This window comes from Heptranchias perlo, chromosome 34 (genome assembly GCF_035084215.1).
Source record: "Heptranchias perlo isolate sHepPer1 chromosome 34, sHepPer1.hap1, whole genome shotgun sequence".
NCBI classification, from domain to species: Eukaryota; Metazoa; Chordata; class Chondrichthyes; order Hexanchiformes; family Hexanchidae; genus Heptranchias; species Heptranchias perlo.
Window position 1 is genome coordinate 30,811,482 of NC_090358.1, and position 23,217 is coordinate 30,834,698.

General features: G+C 47.1%; 1 protein-coding gene across 4 annotated transcripts in view; it reads left to right on the top strand.

Moving 5' to 3' along the window:
- The window catches only part of ankdd1a (ankyrin repeat and death domain containing 1A), a 146,871-nt gene extending 123,971 nt beyond the window's left edge, over positions 1 to 22,900 (top strand). For all 4 annotated transcript variants that reach the window (XM_067971656.1, XM_067971657.1, XM_067971658.1 and 1 more), the window contains exons 12-15: positions 1,084 to 1,179; positions 8,824 to 9,025; positions 17,038 to 17,169; positions 21,938 to 22,900. In XM_067971656.1, the coding sequence (XP_067827757.1) occupies positions 1,084 to 1,179; positions 8,824 to 9,025; positions 17,038 to 17,169; positions 21,938 to 21,999 (492 nt within the window). In that variant the 3' untranslated portion in view covers positions 22,000 to 22,900. The remainder of the gene's footprint in view (positions 1 to 1,083; positions 1,180 to 8,823; positions 9,026 to 17,037; positions 17,170 to 21,937) is intronic.
- The last annotated feature ends 317 nt before the right edge of the window (positions 22,901 to 23,217 follow it).

The window sequence follows — 23,217 nt, forward strand, 5'->3', positions numbered from 1 at the left end:
GGTGATGGACATTGAAGTCCCCCACCCAGAGTACGTTCTGTGCCCTTGCTACCCTCAATGCTTCCTCCAAGTAGAGCTCAACATGGAGGAGGACTGATTTATCAGCTGAGGGAGGACGGTAGGTGGTAATCAGCAGAAGGTTTCCTTGCCCATGTTTGACCTGATGCCATGAGATTTCATGGGGTCGAGAGTCAATGTTGAGGGCTCCCAGGGCCACTCCCTCCTGACTGTATATCACTGTACCGTCACCTTTGGTGGGTCTGTCCAGCCGGTGGGACAGGACAGGATGGTGATGGAAGAGCCTGGGACGTTGGCTGAAAGGTATGATTCTGTCAGAATGGCTATGTCAGGCTATTGTTTGACTAGTCTGTGGGACAGCTCTCCCAATTTTGGCACAAGTCCCCAGATGTTAGTGAGGAGGACTTTGCAGGGTCGACTGGGCTTGGTGTTTTGCCGTTGTCGTGTCCGGTGCCTAGTGGTCCGATGCCGGGTGGTCCGTCCGGTTTTATTCTTATTGTGACTTTCTGTAGCGAGATTGTACAACTGAGTGGCTTGCTAGGCCATTTCAGAGGGCAATTAAGAATCAACCACATTGCTGTGGGTCTGGAGTCACATATAGGCCCAGACCGGGTAAGGACGGCAGGTTTCCTTCCCTGAAAGACATTAGTGAACCAGATAGGTTTTTATGACAATCCAGACGTTTCATGGCCACCATTACAGATACTAGTTTTTTTTAATTCTAGGTTTTATTTAATTAATTGAATTTAAATTCCCCAGCTGCTGTATCCAGTAACATAACCACTATTCTACTTTACCCGGTATTATTCACAGGCATTATAATTAACCAACTAATTCATTAATCAAAATTGGTCACTTCTTAATGAGCAAATAGCACCTAGTTAAAGCAACACATGTCACTGGTCTGGAAGTATTCAGTTCGTTCATGTTCAATTCTTGCATTTACAATATTCAGTGTACAGTTAGAATTGATTAAGTATTGTTTGATAGAACTTTGTTGAATTTTTTTCACTGTTAAAACATTTTATATAAGAAATGAAACTGATTTTTCCCCTTTTGTTTTAGCAAGGAAAAACGTCCTTAGAGGTAGCAGCTCGCGGGAACCATATTAATTTGGTCGATATGATTATCAAAGCAGACAGATTTTATCAATGGGAGAAGGTGAGTCTTCTGTCACAGGCACAACATCAATCTCAGCCACCATTGCATTTTATCAGGGTCTATGTCACTGATCTTTGTATCATGGACTATGTCACTCATCTTTGTATCATGGACTATGTTGTTAAAAAGTGAGTAGCCCAGTGGTGAGGGATCGAATACTAGAGCCTGATCTTCAGTTGCTTCCAAGCCTTTATCACCAGAGTTCCACATTACCCACACCACACCCTAGATCAGCTCTCTTATAATTGAATACAACAGCATTCCTCAATTGCTACGCACCACCTGAATACAATTAACACTAATTGATATAAATCACATGGTTACAATTAACAGATTCCCTGCTCGCTTTTTGAACAAAAAAATTAAACTTTATATACACAATACAAACAAAACTTTCAAAAAGCAAAAACTTCCATACTCTGTACAACTTATACTATTCACACCATTACATTGTGAGGTGACCCTTCTCCAGGACCCCGAATAATTTAGTCGTACATGTAATTCTTTTAGTAAAACAATCCGACAGTTGGTGGCTTGAATCCACCCATTTAATTTGAGGGATTTCCTTTCTCTCCAGCATTTGTTTTGAGACAGCGAAGTCAATCTGTAATCTTGACTCACTCGCATTTTTTGTAAAGTGTACATTATCCCACAGTGAACGATTGTCCACGTGGCAGTCAATGGGTATACTATCTTCAGTACTCCCATTGTACAGGGTATCACTCAAAATATTTGCCAAATAGAATTCACTGCATCGACAAGAGCCAGTGTTTCAGCAGCCAGAGTACATTTAACAACCCTTTTTATTTACTCATTCTCACCCATAAGAAACACTATGTAGATCGAATCGGGCCAGGACCTACTCCGTTAATGGTAGGGCGTTGGGGAGAGTTATAGAACAAAGAGATCTAGGAGTACAGGTTCATAGCTCCTTGAAAGTGGAGTCACAGGTGGATAGGGTGGTGAAGAAGGCATTCGGCATGCTTGGTTTCATTGGTCAGAACATTGAATACAGGAGTTGGGATGCCTTGTTGAAGTTGTACAGGACATTAGTAAGGCCACACTTGGAATACTGTGTACAGTTCTGGTCACCCTATTATAGAAAGGATATTATTAAACTAGAAAGAGTGCAGAAAAGATTTACTAGGATGCTACCGGGACTTGATGGTTTGACTTATAGGGAGAGGTTAGATAGACTGGGACTTTTTTCCCTGGAGAGTAGGAGGTTAAGGGGTGATCTTATAGAAGTCTATAAAATAATGAGGGGCATAGATAAGGTAGATAGTCAAAATCTTTTCCCAAAGGTAGGGGAGTCTATAACGAGGGGACATAGATTTAAGGTGAGAGGGGAGAGATACAAAAGGGTCCAGAGGGGCAATTTTTTCACTCAAAGGGTGGTGAGTGTCTGGAACGAGCTGCCAGAGGCAGTAGTAGAGGCGGGTACAATTTTGTCTTTTAAAAAGCATTTGGACAGTTACATGGGTAAGATGGGTATAGAGGGATATGGGCCAATTGGGACTAGCTTAGTGGTATAAACTGGGCGACATGGACATGTTGGGCCGAAGGACCTGTTTCCATGTTGTAACTTCTATGATTCTATGATTCTATGAAACCAGCTGCACCAGAATACCCATCAGGAAGATGAGGAAAAACTTTTTATGCAGCGAGTAGTTATGATCTGGAATGCGCTGACTGGAAGCAGATTCAATCGTGGTTTTCAAAAAGGAATTGGATAAATACTTGAAGGGGAACAATTTGCAGGGTTACAGGGAAAGAGCGGGGGAATGGGACTAACTGAATTGCTCTTTCAGAGAGCTGGCATGGGTCGAGGGCCAAATGGCCTTCTTCTGTGCTGTAACCATTCCATGATTCTATGATAGCAGAACTGAGAGGTTCTAACTATCTGGAAAGACCGAACAGGCTGTGGCTCTTGTCTCTAGAAAAGAGAAGACTGAGGGATGACCTGATCAATCCTGCCTGAGAGACAGAAAGTAGAGAGTAGTGGTGAACGGTTGGTTTTCAGACTGGAGTCAAGTATGTAGTGGTGTTCCCCAGAGGTTGGTATTAGGACCACTGCTCTCATAGAATCATAGAATCATAGAAAATAGGAGCAAGAGTAGGCCATTCAGCCCTTCGGGCCTGCTCCGCCGTTCAAAATGATCATGGCTGATCGTCTAACTCAGTACCCTGTTCCCGCTTTTTCCCCATATCCCTTGATCCCTTTAGCATTTAGAAATATATCTATCTCCTTCTTGAATATATTTAATGACTTGGCCTCCACTGTCTTGTGCGGTAGAGAATTCCACAGGTTCACCACCCTCTGAGTGAAGAAATTTCTCCTCATCTCAGTTCTAAATGGCCGACCCCGTATCCTGAGACTGTGACCCCTGGTTATGGATTCCTCATCCAACAGGAACATCCTCCCTGCATCTTTTTGATAGATATTAATCACCTGGTCTTGAGTACAGAAGGTATAATTTCAAAGTTTGCAGATGACACGAAACTTGGAAATGTAGTAAACAATGTGGAGGATAGTAACAGACTTCAGGAGGACAGAGACAGACTGGTGAAACGGGCAGACACATGGCAGATAAAATTTATTGCAGAGAAGTATGAAGTGATACATTTTTGAAGGAAGAATGAGGAGAGGCAATATAAACTAAATGGTAAATTTTTAAAAGGGGTGCAGGAACAGAGAGACCTGGGGGTTCACACCTGTAAATCTCTGAAGGTGGCAGGACAAGTTGATAAAGCTGAAAAAGAAGCATAAGGGATCCTGGGCTTTATTGATAGAGGCATAGAGTACAAAAGCAAGGGCGTTACGCTAAACCTTTATAAAACACGGGTTAGGCCTCAGCTTTTTTTGTTATTCATTCATGGGGTGTGGGCGTCGCTGGCAAGACCAGCATTTATTGCCCATCCTAATTGCCCTTGAGAAGGTGGTGGTGAGCCGCCTTCTTGAATCGATGCAGTCCGTGTGGTGACGGTTCTCCCACAGTGCTGTTAGGAAGGGAGTTCCAGGATTTTGACCCAGCGACAATGAAGGAACGGCGATATATTTCCAAGTCGGGATGGTGTGTGACTTGGAGGGGAACATGCAGATGGTGTTGTTCCCATGTGCCTGCTGCCCTTGTCCTTCTAGGTGGTAGAGGTCGTGGGTTTGGGAGGTGCTGTCGAAGAAGCCTTGGCGAGTTGCTGCAGTGCATCCTGTGGATGGTACACACTGCAGCCATGGTGAAGGGAGTGAATGTTTAGGGTGGTGGATGGGGTGCCAATCAAGCAGGCTGCTTTATCCAGGATGGTGTCGAGCTTCTTGAGTGTTGTTGGAGCTGCACTCATCCAGGCAAGTGGAGAGTATTCCATCACACTCCTGACTTGTGCCTTGTAGATGGTGGAGAGGCTTTGGGGAATCAGGAGGTGAGTCACTCGCCGCAGAATACCCAGCCTCTAACCTGCTCTTGTAGCCACAGTATTTATGAGGCTGGTCCAGTTAAGTTTCTAGTCAATGGTGACCCCCAGGATGTTGATGGTGGGGGATTCAGCGATGGTAATGCCGTTGAATGTCAAGGGTTAGACTCTCTCTTGTTGGAGATGGTCGTTGCCTGGCACTTATCTGGCGCAAATGTTACTTGCCACTTATGAGCCCAAGCCTGGATGTTGTCCAGGTCTTGCTGCATGCGGGCACGGACTGTTTCATTATCTGAGACATTGCAAATGGAACTGAACACTGTGCAATCATCAGCGAACATCCCCATTTCTGACCTTATGTTGGAGGGAAGGTCATTGATGAAGCAGCTGAAGATGGTTGGGCCTAGGACACTGCCCTGAGGAACTCCTGCAGCAATGTCCTGGGGCTGAGATGATTGGCCTCCAACAACCATCTTCCTTTGTGCTAGGTATGACTCCAGCCACTGGAGAGTTTCCCCCCTGATTCCCATTGACTTCAATTTTACTAGGGCTCCTTGGTGCCACACTCGGTCAAATGCTGCCTTGATGTCAAGGGCAGTCACTCTCACCTCACCTCTGGAATTCAGCTCTTTTGTCCCTGTTTGGACCAAGGCTGTAATGAGGTCTGGAGCCAAGTGGTCCTGGCGGAACCCAAACTGAGCATCGGTGAGCAGGTTATTGGTGAGTAAGTGCCGCTTGATAGCACTGTCGACGACACCTTCCATCACTTTGCTGATGATTGAGAGTAGACTGATGGGGCGGTAATTGGCCGGATTGGATTTGTCCTGCTTTTTGTGACAGGACATACCTGGGCAATTTTCCACATTGTCGAGTTGATGCCAGTGTTGTAGCTGCACTGGAACAGGTTGGCTAGAGGCGCAGCTAGTTCTGGAGCACAAGACTTCAACACTGCAGCCGGGATGCTGTCGGGGCCCATAGCCTTTGCTGTATCCAGTCCACTCAGCCTAGCTAGATTGCTCTTGCAGAGAGCTGGCACGAGCTCGATGGGCCGAATGTCCTCCTTCTGTGCTATAACCATTCTATGATTCTTTGATTTTAGATAAGTGCATGAGGGAGAAAGGAGTAGAAGGATATGCTGATAGTGTTAGATGAAGTAGGGAGGGAGGAGGCTCATGTGGAGCGTAAACCAGTTGGGCCGAATGGCCTGTTTCTGTTCTGTACGTTCTTTGTAACAACAGTCCAAAGCAAACTGACAAATTGAGGAACTTCAGAGAGTAGTATTTAATGCAGTTGATTGCATTACGGCAACATCCTGACTATTTTACAGGTGGAAAACGGGCACCTAACAGTCCAATATAGCGGGCAGAATGAGCGCCAGCCCGTTCCGAGCCAAAAGTGCGCTGCCCGCCATATTGGATCGTGCAGCTCCGTAGACCAGAGTCCAGGGCAGCACCAGAAGTGTGTGAAATGCTGATTATAATATTTAAATAAGGGCCCTACGCTTGTTGGAGGACCTGTTTGTGATGTGGGCCTGCCCCAGCCCTGACTCACCAAGTGACAAACGGCCTAGTAACTCGTGGCACCAACAGGCAGCTCTATTTAAAAGGATCATCCTTCACATTAAGGTTAGTTGCTGCTTTGTGTTTTCAGGCAGCTGGTTAACGTCTGGCCATTTTTTGGGCTGGTTTCTCACTTCTACAACTGAATTCTGACTCTGATAAGAAGATTTTGTTGATGCTGCACTGCTTTTGGCTGCTTTCAAAACAGTTTGACTGCAGGCAGGGGCTCTGGCAGGGCTGGAGGTCGAGGGGGAGTAGCAAAGAGGACAAGAGAGAGCAGGAAGAGCTGTGAGAAGAGGGAGGAGGAGCAGGGCACTGTGCGGGAGGCCAAACCCACAGCGAGTCTTCAGGGAGCACTTCTCCAACATGAACTTCACTCAGGAGCAATGTCTCAGGCGTCTTCGCTTCACCAAGGAGACTGTCACCGAGCTCTGTCACCTGCTGCAGCCTCAACTCGAGCCTCACACCAGGGCATGGACAGCACTGCCTGTGGCTGGCAAGGTCACCCTGGCCCCGAACTTTTACACAACAGGCTCCTCTCACGCTGCAACAGGTGACATCAGCGACATCGCCCATTCTGCAGTGCACCGATGTATCAGGGAGGTGACCGAGGCTCTTTACACCAGGAGGAACACCGACATCTCTTTCCCCATGGACAGAGTGAAGTAGGAAGGCAGGGATAGTCATGTGAGGTGTTTAGGTAATGTACCTGTCATGCTGGAATAGCTGGTATGCAGTGTGTAAGATATGCGGTGTGGGGAAGTGAGGGTTGCAATAGTGGTGAGTGTGTGAGTTTGAGGAGATGGAGATGTGAAGTGGGTAAGGGGCGAGGAGTATTGAATAGTAAGGCTGGAGGTGGGGGAGGTGTGAGCAGAGATTAAGAGAGCAGGATATTAACCTTGACAATTCTGGTGAGGTCATTGAACTTTTTGCGGCATTGCAGCCATGTCCTGGGAACTGAGCTCCCAGCATTGACCTCAGTGACCTCTTCCCACTGGCGATGGAGGTGTTGTCTGGAGGGCTTTCTGCCCCCTGGGGGTAACAGGGTCTCCCTCCTCCTGCCCACAGCCCAGACCAGGGTCTCCAAGGCAGCATCGGAGAACTTGGGAGCCACATCCGGAGCATTTTTGTCCTTTGACAACATTTCCTGCAGCCATAGTGCATCCCCCCTTTAAGAGGAGCAGGCTGCCTTTTAGTGTCAGAGACGCCCGATTTCCCACCTCCTCAAACAGACGGTGCAGCCAATGAATAATTGGGTAACGCTGGCTACAAGCCTGGATCATACTAATGAGGTGTTCCCTGCCCCCTGCGATCCCCTCCCCCTGCTCTCACTGCCCCGCCCCTCCCCTCCCCTCCCCCTGCCCCCTCCCTCACCCCTCCTGTCCCCTTCACCACCTCACCTCCCTTCCCTCCCCCTCCCCCCTTCCCTCCGATGGGTCTGTCCTACCGGTGGAATGGGACGGAACCAGGATGGTGATGGAGGGGTCTGGGATGGTGGCTGATAGGTCTGATTCTGTGAGTACGAATAAGTAAGGATGTTGCTTGACCAGTGTGTGGGACATCTCTCCCAACTTGGACACCAGGCCCAGATGTTAGTGAGGAGAACTCTACAGGGTCAAGAGCCCAAGTCTTGTCCTGATACGAGGTGTGCTTCACGATTCTGTCCAATCTTAGTGAAATTTGTCGCAACTGTTGAGCAGGAATTTTAACTCAAATTCCGGCGAATGGGATGAACGGCCCCCCAACCTTGGCAGTTTGAGGTCAATTGGTGAGTGATTTTAATTGCTGGCTAGCTGCCGGCCTGAAACGGGCAGGAACCAGCAGTTGGCCAGTGGGTGGGAGCATGGAGGTTGCCCACCAGCACCAGAGGAAGCCTATTGCTCCTCATGGCAGCACAGGGAAAGTAGAACAACCTCCCTTAAATGGACCTGACTCCTCTTCCTGCTGTCATCACCTGGTGGAAATCCTCATCAGATCTGTCGGCTTCAGACTGGTGGCCTTGCTGCCTGCTCAGAAGAGCGGGTTCAAGTGGAAGATGGAGGGACATTGCAGGGTAGGTCACCTGGTCGACTTTAACTGTCAGGTTAAAATCACCCTTACAGTGTGGGACTGGAGTCACATGTAGGCAAGGCCAGGTGAGGGGGAAGTTTGGGTTTTTACAACAATCCAATAGTTTTCATGATTATTTTTCCGATGCTGGCCCGCAAACTTTTTAAAATCCATCTTGACAACTAACAGTGGTGGGAATTGAACTCGTAACCGCTGGGTTGCTGGCCCAGTCCCAGAACCTCTATACTACCAGACCTGATGCTGTTGAATAACAGGGCACCTGTTTTATAATGTTATTTATTATAACATAATGGGCTGAATGGCCTCCTCCTGTGCCCTGATTTCTAAAATCCCATATTTAGTACTAGTACTAATAGCTTTTCTCTGAGGTATTGCAATTTGATAAGTACTCTGGGCTCAGACATAAAAATGTTTCATTTAAAGACTACTGAAAGTTAACAAACAAAAAAGCTAATTTCACTCTCCAATGCTTTATACCTGTTTCCAGCTGCAACTTTAGAAGTTGGGCAAAGATAGGTTGGAACTTCATTAACAGATTTGCACAAATAAATCTCAACCCTTAGGGGAGTTGGAGAGGAATATAAAATAAAAAAAACTTGCATTTCAGGATAACCCAAACAGTGATTCGGACTCCTGTGTTGGAACACACGTGACTTTCAAACAAGACCACAGAGCAGAAACCCAGCACATTCGTTCAGTAATATGGAGACTAGCAACAAAATACCTCAAACCAAATGAGTGGAAGAAACTTGCTTATTACTGGAAGTTTACGGAAGCACACATTAAGGCTATTGAACAACAGTGGGCAGGTAGGGACTATCGGCATCTTTCAGTGCATAATGTGTACATCCAAGCACCTTTCCACTGGAAACTGCTTGGTGCAAATTTTAACCTTCCATACTTGTTTATATAATATAACTATCAGGAAAGACTGAACAGGCTGGGACTCTTTTCCCTGGAAAAGAGAAGGCTGGGGGTGTTTTATAGTGGGCTTTACGACAAGACTAATGCAACTGAATAAACAGGGGAAGGAGCTGATTGGCTGGTAGCTGGCGAGCGTTTCTTTTTCTGGTGAGTGTTATTTTTAAGGCGTAATTTATTTTTGTTAAGTTTAGTAAACAATCTAATAAATTGAGGTATGGCAGGGCAGCTCACACCTGTCAAATGCTCGGCCTGTGCCATGTGGGAACTCCAGGATGCTTCCCGTGTCCTTGACAACCACAGGTGCAGGAAGTGACATCAACTGGAGGAGCTCGAGCTCCGGGTTTCGGAGCTGGAGTAACGGCTGGTGTCACTGCAGTGTATCCGCGAGACTGAGAGCTACGGGGATAGCATGTTTCAGGAGGTGGTCACCCCGCAGCTTAAGAGAGTGCAGGCAGAGAGGGAATGGGTGACCGCCAGACAGACAAGGAGGACCAGGCAAGTAGTGCAGGAGTCCCCTGAGGGCATCTCACTCTCTAACCAGTATTCAGTTCTGAATACTGGTGAGGGAGAGGGTTCCTCTGGGGAGCACAGCCAGAGCCAACTCCATAGCACCATGGGTGGCTCAGCTCTACGGAGGGGGAAGAGAAAAGTCAGGAGAGCAATAGTGATAGGGGATACTATAGTTAGGGGAGCAGACAGGCGTTTCTGCGGCCGCAGACTTGATTCCAGGATGGTATGTTGCCTCCCTGGTGCCAGGGTCAAGGATGTCACTGAGCGGCTGCAGAACATTCTGAAGGGGGAGGACGAACAGCCAGAGGTCGTGGTCCATATCGCTACCAACAACATAAGTAGAAAGAGGGATGAGGTCCTGCAGGCAGATTTTAAGGAGTTAGGAAAGAGATTAAGAAGCAGGACCTCAAGGGTAGTAATCTCCGGATTACTCCCAGTGCCATGTGGTAGTGAGTATAGAAATAGGAGGATAGAGCAGATGAATGCGTGGCTGAAGAGATGGTGCAGGAGGGAGGGCTTTAGAGTCCTGGGGCATTGGGACCAGTCCTGGGGGAGGTGGGACCTGTACAGGCCGGACGGGTTGCACCTCAGTGGAGTTGGGACCAATGTCCTCACGGGGAGGTTCGCTAGTGCTGTGGGGGAGGGGGGGCGGTGGGTTTAAACTAATTTGGCGGGGGATGGGCACCAGATGTGGCATTGGAAAGGAGAAACAAGGGGCACAAAGGATCGGGGGAGAAAGATAGCCCGAGAGCAAGTAATAGTACAGTATTAGGTGGGATCAGACTAAGAGAGAGTACAAGACAGTCTAAGACTGGTTTGCAGTGCGTGTGTGTAAACACACGAAGTGTGGTAAACAAGGTCGGTGAGCTGCAGACACAAATAGCCACATGGGAATATGATGTTGTGACGATAACGGAGACCCGGTTCAAAAAAGGGCAGGATTGGGTACTAAATATTCCTGGATACAAGGTGTTCAGGAAAGATAGGGAAAGAAATAAAGGAGTGGGGGAGTGGCAGTATTGATTAAGGAGAATATTGCAGTGCTGGAGAGAGAGGATGTCCTGGAGGGGTCAAGGACAGAATCTATTTGGTTAGAGATAAGAAATAATAGAGGTGCCATTACACGACTGGGTGTATTCTATAGGCCCAACTAGTGGGAAGGATAGAGAGGAACAAATTTGCAGGGAAATTACAGAGAGGTGCAAAAGTTAGAGTAGTGATAACTGGGGACTTCAACTATCCTAATATAGACTGGGATAGTAATAATATAAAGGGCAAAGAGGGGAAGGAATTTTTGAAATGTGTTCAGGTTAACTTCCTTAACCAGTACATTTCCAGTCCAATGAGGAAGGAGGCATTGCTGGACTTGGTTCTGGGGAATGAGGTGGGCCAAGTGGAGCAAGTGTCAGTGGGAGAGCATTTAGGGAGCAGTGATCATAGTATCATAAGTTTTAAAATAGCTATGGAAAAGGACTCTGTCCACTTGAAAGTAAAAATACTCAATTGGAGGAGGGCCAATTTCAGTGGGATGAGAACAGATCTAACCCGGGTAAATTGGAATCAAAGATGGGCAGGCAAAACTAATTGAACAATGGGCGGCCTTTAAGGAGGAGATGGTTCGGGTACAGTCTAGGCACATTCCAACGAGGCAGAAAGGAGGGCAACTAAAGCCAGAGCTCCCTGGATGACAGAAGAGATAGAGAGTAAGATGAAACAGAAAAAAGGGGCGTACGACAGATGTCAGGTTGATAACACAAGTGAGAACCAGGCAGAATATAGAAAGTTCAGAGGGGAAATGAAAACGGAAATAAGAGGGACAAAGAGAGAGTATGAGAATAGACTAGCGACCAATATAAAAGGGAATCCAAAAGTCTTCTACAGGCATGTAAACAGTAAACAGGGAGTAAGAGGAGGGTTGGGGCTGATTAGGGACCATAAAGGAGATCTACTCATGGAGGCAGAGGGCATGGCCGAGGTACTAAATGAGTACTTTGCATCCGTCTTTATCAAGGAAGAAAATGCTGCCAGAGTCTCAGTAAAGGAAGATATAGTTGAAATACTGGATGGGCTAAAAATTGATAAAGAGGAGGTGCTAGAAAGGCTAGCTGTACTTAAAGTAGATAAGTCACCCGGTCCGGATGGGATGCATCCTAGGTTGCTGAGGGAAATAAGGGTGGAAATTGCAGAGGTTCTGGCCATAATCTTCCAAACATCCTTAGATTCGGGGGTGGTGCCAGAGGACTGGAGAATTGCAAATGTTACACCCTTGTTCAAAAAAGGGTGTAAGGATAAACCCAGCAACTATTGACCAATCAGTTTAACCTCAGTGGTGGGGAAACTTTTAGAAACAATAATCTGGGACAGAATTAACAGTCACTTGGACGAGTGTGGATTGATTAGGGAAAGCCAGCACGGATTGGTTAAAGGCAAATTGTGTTTAACTAACCTGATAGAGTTTTTTGATGCGGTAACAGAGAGGGTCGATGAGGGCAATGCAGCTGATATGGTGTATATGGATTTTCAAAAGGTGTTTGATAAAGTGCCGCATAATAGGCTTGTCATCAAGATTGCGGCCCATGGAATAAAGGGAGCAGTAGCAACATGGATACAGAATTGGCTAAGGGACAGGAAACAGAGAGTAGTGGTGAACTGGGGGGAGGTGTACAGTGGTGTTCTCCAGGGGTCAGTTCTGGATCTAGTTCCGGAGAATGAAGTGGGGCTGGTGGAGCATGTTTCAGTGGGGGAGAATTTGGAGAACAGTGATCAGTTTAGAATACTTATGGAAAGAGACAAGGAACCAAAAAACATGAAAATACTCAACTGGAGGAGGGAAGATTTCAGTGAGCTGAAAAGGGATCTGGCCCAGGTGAATTGGAGACAAAGATTGGCAGGTAAATGAGCAATGGGAGGCTTTCAAAGAGAAGATGGTTTGGGTACAGGCAAGACACATCCCTATGAGAGGGCAAGGAAGGACATCCAGAGCTAGAGCTCCCAGGATGACTGAAGATACAGAGAAAGGAGGCTTAGATAAATGTCAGATCCATAATACAGTAGAGAAACAGGCTGAATACAGAAAGTACAGAGGAGAACTGAAAAAGGGAATAAGAGGGGCAAAGAGAGAGTATGAGAATAGATTAGTGGCTAACATAAAAGGGAACACAAAAGTCTTTTATAAACATATAAATAGTAGAAGGATAGTCAAAGGAAGGGTGGGGCCAATTCGGGACAAAAATGGAGAACTGCTAGTGGAGGCTGAGGTACTAAATGAGTTATTTGCATCGGTCTTCACTAGAGAAGAGGATGCTGCCAATATCGCAGTAAAGGAGGAGGTGGGAGCGATATTGGATAGGATAAAAATAGATAAAAAGGTACATAAAAGATTGGCAGAGTTCAAAGTAGAAAAGTCACCTGGTCCGGATGGGATGCATCCTCGGTTACTGAGGGAAGTAAGGGTGGAAATTGCAGAGGCTCTGGCCACAATCTTCCAATCCTCCTTAGACATGGGGACAGTGTCAGAGGACTGGAGAATTGCAAATGTTACACCCCTGTTCAAAATAGGGGAGAGGGATAAACCCGACAATTACAGGCCAGTCAGCCTAACATTGGTGGTGGGGAAACTTTTAGAGACAATAATCTGGGACAAAATTAATTGGCACTTGGTAAAGTCTGGGAAATAAATGAAAGTCAGCACGGATTTGTTAAAGGCAAATCGCATCTGACTAACTTGATTGAGTTCTTTGATGAAGTAATGGAGAGGGTTGATGAAGGTAGTGCAGTTTATGTTGTGTATATGGACTTTCAAAAGGCATTTGATGAAGTGCTGGATAATAGACTTGTTAGTAAAATTAAAGCCCATGGGATTAAAGGGGCAGTGGCAGTGTGGATACAAAATTGGCTAAGGGACAGAAAGCAGAGAGTAGTGGTGAACTGTTGTTTTTCAGACTGGAGGGAAGTATACAGTGGTGTTCCCCAGGGGTCAGTATTAGGACCACTGCTCTTTTTGATATATATTAATGACCTGGACTTGGGTATAGAGGGGATAATTTCAAAGTTTGCAGATGACACAAAACTCGGAAATTTTGTATCCATGCTACCCGTGTAATCCTCTTTAAGAAACTGTCTCTAGTGGCGGTAATCAGAGGATACAGATTTAAGGTGATCGGCAAAAGAACCAGAGGGAAGATGAGAATTGTTTTTACACAGCGAGTTGTTATGATCTGGAATGCGCTGCCTGAAAGGGCGGGGAAGCAGATTCAGTAATAACTTTCAAAAGGGAATTGGATAAATACTTGAAAAGGAAAAATTTGCAGGGCTATGGGGAACGAGCAGGGGGAGTGGTACTAATTGGATAGCTCTTTCAAAGAGCCGGCACAGGCACGATGGGCCGAATGGCCTCCTCCCGTGCTGTATCATTCTATGATTGAGGGGGAGTCCAAAACTAGGGGTCCTAAATATAAGATAGCCACCAATAATCCAATAAGGAATTCAGGAGAAACCTCTTTACCCTCAGGGTGGTTGGAATGTGGAACTTGCTACCACAAGGAGTGGTTGAGGTGAACAGTATAGATGCATTTAAGAGGAAGTTAGTTTAGTTCATAAGGGAGTAATTCCATGTATTCAAATATGACCTTCCTTTTAGAAATCGATGCTGACTATATTTTATTATATTCACTCGATGTTTTGTTATCTGACCCGTTAGCAAAGATTCTAGTATTTTTCATACCACTGACATAAAGCTAATTGGTCCATAGTTCCCTGGATTAGCTCCATCACCCTGATTGAAATAGGAATTACATTTGCTGTTCGCCAGCCCTCTGGCACTATTCCTTTTCTATTGAATTTTAATATATGGATATTAGTGCCTTTGCAAACTCCTCCCTAATTTCTTTGAGTATCCAACGGAACCCAGTATCCTCACCCCTGGGTCTGATTCCCCTCTCCCCCAGTATCCTCACCCCTGGGTCTGATTCCCCTCTCCCCCAGTATCCTCACCCCTGGGTCTGATTCCCCTCTCCCCCAGTATCCTCACCCCTGGGTCTGATTCCCCTCTCCCCCAGTATCCTCACCCCTGGGTCTGATTCCCCTCTCCCCCAGTATCCTCACCCCTGGGTCTGATTCCCCTCTCCCCCAGTATCCTCACCTCTGGGTCTGATTCCCCTCTCCCCACAGTATCCTCACCCCTGGGTCTGATTCCCCACTCCCCCAATATCCTCACCCCTGGGTCTGATTCCCTCCCCCAGTATCCTCACCCCTGGTTCTGATTCCCCTCTCCCCCAATATCCTCACCCCCGGGTCTGATTCCCCTCTCCCCCAGTATCCTCACCCCTGGGTCTGATTCCCCTCTTCCCCAGTATCCTCACCCCTGGGTCTGATTCCCCTCTCCCCCAGTATCCTCACCCCTGGGTCTGATTCCCCTCTCCCCCAGTATCCTCACCCCTGGGTCTGATTCCCCTCTCCCCCAGTATCCTCACCCCTGGGTCTGATTCCCCTCTCCCCACAGTATCCTCACCCCTGGATCTAATTCCCCTCCCCCCCAATATCCTCACCCCTGGGTCTGATTCCCTCCCCCAATATCCTCACCCCTGGGTCTGATTGCCTCCCCCAGTATCCTCACCCCTGGGTCTGATTCCCCTCTCCCCCAGTATCCTCACCCCTGGGTCTGATTCCCCTCTCCCCCAGTATCCTCACCCCTGGGTCTGATTCCCCTCTCCCCCAGTATCCTCACCCCCGGGTCTGATTCCCCTCTCCACCAGTATCCTCACCCCGGGTCTGATTCCCCTCTCCCCCAATATCCTCACCCCTGGGTCTGATTCCCCTCTCCCTCAATTTCCTCACCCCTGGGTCTGATTCCCTCCCCCAATATCCTCACCCCTGGGTCTGATTCCCCTCTCCCTCAATTTCCTCACCCCTGGGTCTGATTCCCTCCCCCAATATCCTCACCCCTGGGTCTGATTCCCCTCTCCCTCAATTTCCTCACCCCTGGGTCTGATTCCCTCCCCCAATATCCTCACCCCTGGGTGTGATTCCCCTCTCCCCCAATATCCTCACCCCTGGGTCTGATTCCCTCCCCCAATATCCTCACCCCTGGGTCTGATTCCCTCCCCCAGTATCCTCACTGATCCAAAATTGGCTCAGTGGCAGGAAGCAAAGGGTAATGATCGATGGGTGTCTTTGTGACTGGAAGGATGTTTCCAATGAGATTCCACAGGGTTCAGTACTAGATCCCTTGCTTTTTGTGATATATATTAATGATTTAGACCTGAATGTAAGGGGCTTGATTAAGAAGTTTGCAGATGATACAAAAATTGGCCGTTGATAGTGAGGAGGAAAGCTGTAGACTGCAGGAAGATATCAATGGACCGGTCAGGTGAGCAGAAAAGTGGCAAATGGAATTCAATCCGGAGAAGTGTGAGGTAATGCATTTTGGGAGGTCAAACAAGGCAAGGGAATACACAATAAATGGGAGGATACTGACAGGTGTAGAGGAACAGAGGGACCTGGGAGTGCATGTCCACAGATCCCTGAAAGTAGCAGGACAGGTAGATAAGGTGGTTGAAAAGGCATACAGGATACTTTCCTTTATTAGCTGAGGTATAGAATAGGTTATGCTGAAACTGTATAAAACACTAGTTAGGCCATGTGTACAGTTTTGGTCACCACATTACAGGAAAGATGTGATTGCACTAGAGAGGGTACAGAGGGGATTTATGAGGATGTTGCCAGGACTGGAGAATTTTAGCTATGATGACAGATTGGATAGGCTGGGGTTGGTTTTTTTGGAACAGAGGAGGCTGAGGGAAGATTTAATTGAGGTGTATAAAATTATGAGGGGCCGAGATAGAGTGGATAGGGAGGACCTATTTCCCTTCGCAGAGAGGTCAGTGACCAGGGGGCATAGATTTAAAGTGATTGGTAGAAGGATTAGAGGGGAGCTGAGGGGAAATGTTTTCACCCAGAGGGTGGTGGGGGTCTGGAACTCACTGCCTGAAAGGGTGGTAGAGGCAGAAACCCTCAACTCATTTAAAAACTACTTGGATGTGCACTTGAAATGCCGTAACCTACAGGGCTATGGACCAGGTGCTGGAAAGTGGGATTAGGCTGGATAGCTCTTTTTCGGCCGGTACGGACACGATGGGCCGAATGACCACCTTCTGTGCTGTAACTTTCTCTGATTCCAAGATTCTATCCTCACCCCTGGGTCTGATTCCTCCCAGCATTTTCATTCCTCAGCATTAAATTCAGTTCCTCTCTCAATAAAACAGCTCCATGGTCAGTGAGCATATGAAGAATCAGCCATTGTTGCTTTTAGATTTGTCAAATATTCCATTAAGGTTTCGACTTTGGTTTGAAATAATGCAACAAGATACTTGTACTTTTTTATCAACAGGTTCTAAAAGTTATAAGGAACATGGACACAGAATGCTGCTGAATTGGCTTCCCGGTGTGATTCTGTCAGGAGAAAACCCAATTAAAGGGCTGTATGAAGGACTGGTGGGAATAGGCAGGAGGGACCTGGCCGGTAAGTGGAGCGACTGACCCCATATCAGATGAGCAGCTTCAGAGGGCGGCTGTATTGCCCGATGGTGACATTTGTTGGGTTGTGAGCCTGACCTGTGATTAATTTCATCAGTTCTCAGACAATTTACTGACATTGTCCATGATACCAGGACCAGAGGCTGAAAATCACAGCTCCACACAGCTGATCCACAGCAGGTCTGACAAAAAGCACCAGAGTGTAAAAAGCAGTAACTGCAGAATATATCAGAGTGCAAAACAAACTCAGTGTAGGATATATACAAGTACAAAAAGCAAAAAAGTACAGGATATATCAGAGTGCATAAACCACTAAGTGTAGGTTATATAAGAGTGCAAAAAGCAGTAACTGCAGAATATATCAGAATGCAAAAAGCAAAAAAGTGCAGGATATGTATATGAGTACAAAAAACACCAAATGTAGGATATATGAGAGTGCAAAATGCACTAAATGTAGGTTATATCCGAGTGTAAAAAGCACCAAGTGTAGGATATATATGAGTGCAAAAAGCACTGAGTGCAGAATATATCAATTTGCAAAAAACACTAAGGGGCCGATTTTCGGATGGCCGAGCGGGTGCATTGGGGGCGGGGGCTCCTAAAATGGAGGAATCCCGGAGCGGGTTCGGAGCCCGGCTCCAACCCGCTCACTTCCAGGTTCCCCAGTGACACGTTTGGGCACGTGCAGCTCCCACATGCAGGACTACCATCGGTAATTAAAGCCAGCAGGATGATCATTTAGATACTTATATAGCTAGTTAAGGTACTTGACAGACCTCATTGGCAGGAGATTTTGGCAGGGATGCAATTTTGAAGGATCCTCAGCGTGTTTCCCGTGCTGTAGGAACCCTCACAACATTCAAGAAGCATTTGGATGAGCACTTGAAATGCCATAGCATACAAGGCTACGGACCAAATGCTGGAATACGGGATTAGAGTAGACAGGGCTTGATGGCCGGCGCGGACACGATGGGCCGAAGGGCCTCTATCCGTGCTGTATAACTCTATGACTCTGTGACTCTATGACTCTATGGAGCAGACGTGTTTCAGTCAGCAGCCAGTGGGAGATGCAAAGGATTATTTGACAGTTGGGGGGAAAACCTCATTTATTGCAGCAGGGCACTCTGTCACTTCAGACAAAGGTTTGGCTGCAACACCTTTGTCTTTCCACTCAAAATTATTAATTTATACCCTAAACTCTGCTGTGCAAACACATTTACCTACTTTGCGGACCCCCTCAAACTCACACAGTCAGGATGGGGGCGCCATAGCTGCATTCATCACTTCATCTGAGGACGAGCAACATCACCGGCCTCGCCAGGCACGCCGTCCACCTCCGCCACGTGGAACTCCACAACACAGTGCTGCACCACAGGCACCTGCACAAAACAGTCGTGCAACTACACATACACCCACTGGAGGGTGACCCAATGGGTGGCATCAAGTGTGGGTGTTCATGGTGAACCTCATGAAAGGGATTTATTACACAAGCCAGTCAAGAATGGACAAGACGTGGCAGTAGTGGTGACAATAATAATATTTAATGTGCCATTAACAAAAATCAAATATAAATGAGAAACATGACAAACCGTCAAACACCCTTGTGCACCCCCTTTGCGCTCACAAAACCTTTGCCTTATGCTTCCGACTACTCCTACATGGTGCTTCCCCTGTGGCTGCAGCAGAGGTAGTGGCAGGTTGCTCTTGTTCATGCCCTGACCGATTAGATGCTTTGGGCCTACGTCCTCTGGGTTTCGGTGCCCTTGAGGGCCCCTCCAAAGACTGTTCCACCTGCACCTGTGCAGGGGCAGACTCGGCCACCTGGAGAGGAGGCAGCATTGCGGGTACTGGTCGAGAGGGGGGCAACGAGTGAGATGTGGGAGTGCTTTGAGTGGCGTCCCCACTTCCATGTCCCCTTTCTCCATCATCCCTCTCCTGGGCCAGGCCCACATCACTCCTACCACCCTGCTGGACGACAGTTTGGAGGACATGTGTGAAGCCTTGTAAGGCCAGTGCTAGTGTATCTGCCTGCCTGTTTAAGGCGGCAGAAAGTTGCTCACCTTGAGTCCGAAGGGCCATTGTCAAGGCCTCAATGGACTCATTGTTGAGCCGTGCTTGAAGCTCGATGGAGGCTAGCCTTCCCTCCATCGCAGACATTCCCGCACTTACCCGCGACACTATCTCAGAGATGCCCTCACGTCCCTGTGACAGTATCTCAGAGATCCCCTCTTGTACCTGTGCCACCATTCCACTCATGCAGGAGTTGGACTCCTCCATCCTCTGCGCGATTGTGGAGAGTGCGCGTGGCACCTGTTCCAGCAACTCGCAAATGTGCTGCTGCCCCTCGATCACGCTCCTTTTAAAGGATGGGCCCCCAGGGTTCAGCATCTGTGTCCAGCTGAGCAGAGCCTGGAGAAGAGTGGTCCCACCGAGGCGGACTCTCCACAGCTGCCCCTGCCACCAGTGTCTGCTCGTGCTCACGTGTGTGTGGTGACTCACCATGTGCGACCCCAACTAAGTGAGGACTGAGACCCACCGAGGTTTGTGTATCTTCGCTGGTGGATGGCTCACTCAGATGTGATGGTGCCCCTCAGAGGCCGGCAGGTCCTCTGAGGAATCGTCATAGCGGTCGCTGAAGGCCCTGTAAGAGAACAGAAGGCAATATTAAGCATGATGACAGATGTTGAGGTGTTGAAGATGGCAAGGCATGTTAATATCATTTGCAATTGTGAGTGCTGAATGTTAAAGTTCTGTCACCAGCTGTTTGTCGGGTGGCAGTCTCGGCGTCCCCGATGGACAGGCACTTGAGGGTGCGGCTCACTTCATGAGCCTCCTGCTCCGCGTCTGTGAGGACGACCTGATGTTGCGGCCCCCCCTCCGGTCCTCGCCCTCTCCCGTGCATTCTGGGCTCTCTCCTATAAGGGGAGAAAGTAGAGAGGCGTGAGTGAGGGATGGTGACGTGGCTAACCGCTGAATGCATTGGTTTGGGTGAGGCTGACCGTGAAAGAGATACATCAGAGGGTGAGTATGAGACAGAGTCATGACATTGAATGAGGATTGGGTTGAGTGGTAGTGGTGGGATGAGTACTGGCGAGGTGAGTAAGTGCAGGTAAGATGAGGATGAGCTTTGAGTGGGTGTGAGGAGTGATGTGATAGAGTAGTGTTGGCAGTGCAGAAGGAGATGTGGGGTGGGGGCGATGATGTGGAAGACGGAGTGTAGGAGAATGAGTAAGTGTACTCACTTTGGCTGACCTAGTTAGGTCATTAAAACGCTTCCTGCATTGGATCCAGGTGCGGGAGATGTTGCTGCTGCTGGTGACCTCCTCTGCCACCTCGAGCCAGGCCTTCTTGGTGGCAGAGGCAGGCCACTTCCTCCCATCCGCCGGGTAGAAGATCTCCCTCCTCCTCCTCCTCCTCACCCCATCCAGTCAGACCTGGAGTGAGGCATCATTAAACCTGGGAGCAGCCTTTCCCCTGGGCTGCTCCATGGAGCTGTGTCATTGTTTGCTGCAGGATCAGTCATTGGAGGACTGCCCCTTTAAATAGGGCTTCTCCAGCTGACAGCCTGTGATGCGGGTGCGCAGTCCGCCCGCTGCGCAGCTTTCCGAAGGGAAACGCGGAAGCCATGTTAAGTGGCTTCAATTTACCCGCGATCACGTGGGGAATGGACGGATTTCACTGGTCGGGTTACTCACGCGCCCAGTCGCCCCCCCGCTGCCAACCCGCCTCCCTGGTAATATCGGGGCCAAAGTGTAGGATATATCACAGTGCAAAAAGCACTAAGTGTAGGATATAAAACAGTGCAAAAAGCACTAAGTGTAGGATATAAAACAGTGCAAAAAGCACTAAGTGTAGGATATATCACAGTGCAAAAAGCACTAAGTGCAGGATATATCACAGTGCAAAAAGCACTAAGTGTAGGATATAAAACAGTGCAAAAAGCACTAAGTGTAGGATATATCACAGTGCAAAAAGCACTAAGTGCAGGATATATCACAGTGCAAAAAGCACTAAGTGCAGGATATATCACAGTGCAAAAAGCACTAAGTGTAGGATATAAAACAGTGCAAAAAGCACTAAGTGTTGGATATATCACAGTGCAAAAAGCACTAAGTGTAGGATATATCACAGTGCAAAAAGCACTAAGTGCAGGATATATCACAGTGCAAAAAGCACTAAGTGTAGGATATAAAACAGTGCAAAAAGCACTAAGTGTTGGATATATCACAGTGCAAAAAGCACTAAGTGTAGGATATAAAACAGTGCAAAAAGCACTAAGTGTAGGATATATCACAGTGCAAAAAGCACTAAGTGTAGGATATATCACAGTGCAAAAAGCACTAAGTGTAGGATATAAAACAGTGCAAAAAGCACTAAGTGTTGGATATATCACAGTGCAAAAAGCACTAAGTGTAGGATATAAAACAGTGCAAAAAGCACTAAGTGTTGGATATATCACAGTGCAAAAAGCACTAAGTGTTGGATATATCACAGTGCAAAAAGCACTAAGTGTAGGATATAAAACAGTGCAAAAAGCACTAAGTGTAGGATATAAAACAGTGCAAAAAGCACTAAGTGTTGGATATATCACAGTGCAAAAAGCACTAAGTGTTGGATATATCACAGTGCAAAAAGCACTAAGTGTAGGATATATCACAGTGCAAAAAGCACTAAGTGTAGGATATATAGCTGGAAAACAAGTTTCTGTAATTATTTACCATTTTGTTCATTATATTTACTACATTAATTTACAGAAAGTATCCGAAGAAAAGCAAATGCTGACTGCAGTTCTCCTAGGAAGTGTACAGTGATGTAATGTCTGAGGAATTGGGTCCTCTGAAGATTCCAGAGTTGTTCCAGGACTGCTTTTTTAGCAAGAACAGGAGATAGAGGGTCGATGTACCTCAGAATGCTCAACCTCAGGCATGGATCAGCATCGTACAAAACACTGGGTCACTTTGGTTTTACTGATGAACTGGTTAATCTCAACACATCAACTGTGCAAATAATATCAAAGGGCTAAATCCCATCACACCATCACAGCCAGAACTCAATTAAATACTCGAAATAATATCGAAGTCAAAGTGACAAAACAGGACTGCTGATATTTTAATGTGTTTTGCTGGAACCTTTGATAATGTGTGTATGTTCCATTAGTAATAACAATGGCCCGCACCCACACAAAAAGATCATAGACCCAAAAGGCTGAATGTTTGTATTTTTCTTCTTTTCGAACACGATGGTCTGTTGCCTGTGGATTGCCTCTTCCACCTGGAAAGATAATCCGAAGAACCCACGTTGTTCTCAGTGGCTGTGATGCTGTTGCACTTACAGGAAGAGAACAGTGCCCCTGTTGGCTGTACGCCAGACTTATAGATGCTCAGTGTGGGCTCCACATTTAATTCCACACAATCCGGGTACACCTGCAACATGTTGTGAATTGTCACACTGTCATCAAACCCCAGTTCCAGCACTGACTGTCCAGCATTGATGAGGTGTTCCCTCATGACACCAAGCAATGACCAGTCAGTGAGGATTCGATGAATTTGTTGCAATAATTTCTTTATACATTTCAATGAAAAGGACTTTCCCAATCAGGAACATTCATACTATTTTTCAATATTTTTCACTTTGAATCATTCTACTCTGCCTATTAGCAAATGACATTCCTGCTCATCACTGCGTTACCAAAATAAAGTACCACAATTTACAGATAAGACTGTCTTCTTTAAGTTATCACTCTAAGTACTACAGTTCCCAGCATCATCGCACTGCCTGACTATTTTCCCATAGTGCAAGGAAGCCAGAAGATTGCCGTCTGCCTCTACCCCAGCTGTATGTGTCAGAGATTGGTTTACCAAGCTGCTAATCAAAACTACATTCAATGAGGGACTGCCCCTCTTTGTTATATAACCTATGGCAACTACATTCATCATATCATAGCAGGTACAGCACAGGAGGAGGCCATTCGGCCCATTGTGCCTGTGCCGGCTCTTTGAAAGAGCTATCCAATTAGTCCTACTCCCCTACTCTT